The 4,023-nt window shown below is 40.1% G+C and overlaps 1 protein-coding gene across 1 annotated transcript; it reads right to left on the bottom strand.

Annotated features, from left to right (window-relative positions):
• Nucleotides 1–2,572: 2,572 nt before the first annotated feature.
• LOC133823363 (uncharacterized) lies at nt 2,573–3,070 on the bottom strand. The gene has a single exon (XM_062256057.1). It carries the CDS (start codon nt 3,068–3,070, stop codon nt 2,573–2,575), a length of 498 nt encoding a protein of 165 aa, XP_062112041.1.
• Between the last annotated feature and the right edge of the window lie 953 nt (nt 3,071–4,023).

Raw genomic sequence — 4,023 nt, 5'->3', positions numbered from 1 at the left:
ATTATATAGCAACACTTTATCCCTCGGTTGAAAGTTCTTGCGAAGAATATGCTTGTCATGAAATGCCTTCATCGTCTCCTTGTATATCCTTGCATTCTCATAGGCCTCATTATAGAATTCATCCAATTCGTTTAACTACATAAGCTTATTTTCTCCAGCCTTGTACAGATCCACGTTCAATTTCTTAACTGCCCAATATGCTCTATGCTCAAGCTCCACATGCAAATGACAAGCCTTCCCAAATACCAAACGATAAAGTGACATTCCTATTGGTGTTTTGAATGCTTCCCTATAAGCCCATAGAGAATCATCGAGCCTTTTTGACCAATCCTTCCTCAAAGTATTAACAGTCTTTTCAAGGATGCTCTTTATTTCTTGGTTTGATACTTCCACCTCGTCATTAGCTTGAGAGTGATAAGCCAGCGCGGTGCGGTGACAAACTCCATACCGAGTACAAAGAGCAGTAAAACTATGGTTGCATAAATGACTCCCTTCATCACTTATGATTGCTCGGGGGGTCCCACGCCGGGTGAAGATATGATTATGCAGAAAATTAGAACTACCTTCCCGTCATTTGTAGGTGTTGTTGCTACTTCCACCCACTTAGATACGTAGTCTATAGCTAGTAATATGTATTTGTTATTGAATGATGACAAAAATGGCCCCATGAAATCGATCCCCCACACATCAAACAATTCCACTTCCAGAATTCTAGTCATAGGCATTTGATCCCTTCTAGAAATATTCCTGGTCTGTTGACAGCAATCACAACTCTTAACAAATAAATTGGCATCCTTGAACAAAGTAGGCCGATAGAATCCTGACTGTAGCACCTTTGATGCTGTCCTAGTAGCCCCAAAGTGACCACCACACTGCAGAGTGTTGCAATGGGTTAAAATATAATGCATCTCCTCCTCAGGCACACATCTATGAATCAATTGATTTGCACAATGTCTATAAAGAATGGGCTCTTCCCAATAGTAATGCTTAACATATGAATAAAATTTCTTTAGCTGTTGCCTTGACAAATCCAGAGGTGGAACTTTGGCTACTAAGAAATTAACATGGTCTGCAAACCAAGGCACCCCCTCATCTTCACTTACAACAAAAAGTTGCTGATCCGGAAAATTATCATCAATTTGAGCTTCCTTTTCACTTTGCCCATTCTCAATCTCCAATCTCCTCATTTTTATCCCGAAACTCCATATCAAATTCTTGCAACAATAAGACCCAATGAATAAGACGGGGCTTGGAATCCTTCTTGGTCATAAGATATTTAATCGTTGAATGGTTGGTATAGGCTATTACCTTATTACCAATTAGATAGGGTCTGGACTTGTCAAAGGAGAACACCATTGCTAATAACTCTTTCTCGGTAGTGGCATAGTTCAATTACGCATCATTGAGAGTCCTAGTAGCATAGTATATGGTCTAGAACATCTTATCCACCCGCTGCCCCAATACTGCTCCTACCGCATAATCACTTGCATTGCACATAAGCTCAAATGGGATATTCCAATCTGATGATACTACAATTGATGCCCTCAAACATTCAACATTGAAATTAAAAGTCACTCCATTCATGTCTTAGGTTGACAAAAGCTTCGAAATTCGTGAGAAGTCCTTAATAAACCTTCTATAAAACCCAGCGTGACCCAAAAAACTTCAAAAACCTTATACATAAATCAATGGTAGTAGGTTCTCTATAGTTGAGATCTTTGCACAATCTACCTCAATACCCTTTCTGGATATTTTTTGGTCTAACACAATTCCTTTAGTCACCATGAAATGATATTTCTCCCAGTTCAAGACCAAATTCGACTCTTCACATCTTCACAATACCATATCCAAATTTTTTAGACATCCATCAAATGAAGAACCAAAGACTAAAATATCATCTATAAAAATCTCTATACCTTTTTCTACCATGTCAGAGAATATGGACATCATACAATGTTGAAACGTGGCTGGAGCGTTACATAATCCAGACAACATTCTCAGGAAGGCGAATGTAATGTAGGGACAAGTAAATGTAGTTTTCTCTTAGTCTTCGAGAGCTATCAGAATTCGGTGATAACCATAAGACCCATCCCATCACAGCACGAGCGGGATGAGCTCATTGTTATCATTCTTTACCACTGTCATTCCTCCTTTCTTGGGGACAACTTGAACTGGGCTAACTCATGCACTATCTAAGATTGTGCATATTACCCCTGCATCCAACCACTTAAGGATCTCCTTCCTTACCACTTCCTTCATCGAAGAATTCAACCTACTCTGAGCATCAATACTAGGCTTACTATTATCCTCCATTAAAATACGATGCATCACCATTGAGGGGCTTATACCTTTTATGTCCTCCAAAGTCCACCCAATTGCCAAATTGTGGGTCCTCAACACTCTAAGAAATTTTTCTTCTTCCACAGTAGATAACGAAGTAGAAATAATGATAGGAAACGTCTCGTTCTCACCCAAATACACATAACGGATGTGTTCTGGCAAAGACTTCATCTCTAGAATGGGTGGCTTCTCAATAGGTTGGAGGAGTCGCTCGAGCCCTTGACCCAATTCTTCATACTTTTTTCTTGTATATCTGCCCAGTTGCATTCAACCATTTCACATACTCAATGGCCTCAGTACCATCACATTCTTCTGGGCTTGATATCAGATTCAACTCAAGTGGATCTTCTATAGTCTTCCCCTTTGGACATTCTTCATATAAAACATTCACACTGCAACAATTGTCACTTGCTCGAGGATAAGTCAAAGCCTTGAACACATTGAAGACCACCTCCCCACCTTGAACCCTTAACTTCAATTCCCCCTTTTGTACATCGATCAAGGCTTGCCTAGTGGCTAAAAATGACCTCCCTAAGATAATAGGAACATCCTCATCTTCCTCCATGTCAAGTACTATAAAATATGCATTGAAGATAAATTTGTCCACCTTCACCAAAACATATTCAATAATACCTCGAGGATGCTTGACTGATTTTTCTGCCAATTGAAGTGTGACTGTGGTGGGGCGACCTTCTCCTAGCCCTTGTCTTCGAAATACAGAGAGCGACATCAGATTAATACTTGCACCCAAATCACATAACACTCTTTCACACTAAAAATTACCAATGGTGCAAGGTATAATAAAGCTCCCTGCATCCCTTAACTTCTGAGGAAGCTTTCGTTGTAATATGGCACTGAATTCTTCAATCAAGGCTACTTTCTCATAATCTTCCATTCTCCTCTTTTTAGACAATATATCCTTCATGAACTTCACATAACTAGGCATTTTTTCTAGAGCCTTTGCAAACGGTATGTTGATGTGAAGTTTCTTGAATACCTTGAGAAACTAAGAAAATTTCTTGTCAAGATTCACTTCTTGAAACCTTTGAGGATATGGTATTTTTGGTGGAGGTTCCACTATCTCAACCTTGTCTTTCCCCTTTTTATGCAGGTCTGCAGTGGCCTTTTTCTACTCTGGTGTTGCTACATGTTGATTCTAAGTATTCACCTCTTCCTCTTGAACTGAAGGTCTGTCATACTTGGTCCCACTCCTCAAAGTGACCGCTTAACATTGCTCCTTGGGATTTACCCCCGTGGAGCTTGGTATATTTCCCTAAGCCCTATTTAACATTAACTTTGCTAGCTAACCAATTTGTGTCTCCAAATTCCTTATTAAAGACCTTGTCTCTATCATGAATTGGTTCAGCTGGTCAGGTTGTGCTCTTGATGGGTTCACTGGAGGGTGTGGTGGTTATTGGGATGGGCGAGGATCATAGTAGGGTCTAGGGTTGAGTCAATATGTTGGTTGGTGAGGTGGGCATTGGAGCGGATTATGAGGGTATGGTGGTTGTGCTCCTTGGTTGTTTTTCCACGACATGTTGTGGTTTTTTCTCCAAGCTGGGGTATATGACATGGAATATGGATTGTTGGATGGTCTTGGAAAATTACCTATAGCATGAGCCTGCTCCAACGACATGTTATTTACATCAGATGAGCAACTGACAATACTTGGGCATTGCTCAT

The sequence above is a fragment of the Humulus lupulus genome, chromosome 1 (genome assembly GCF_963169125.1).
Source record: "Humulus lupulus chromosome 1, drHumLupu1.1, whole genome shotgun sequence".
Lineage (NCBI taxonomy): Eukaryota > Viridiplantae > Streptophyta > Magnoliopsida > Rosales > Cannabaceae > Humulus > Humulus lupulus.
This window is presented reverse-complemented; position numbering and strand designations above follow the sequence as displayed.

Bases quoted from the DNA above. Each gene is read 5' to 3' on its own strand.
- LOC133823363 (XM_062256057.1), bottom strand. From the start codon at position 3,070: ATGTCGCTCTCTGTATTTCGAAGACAAGGGCTAGGAGAAGGTCGCCCC.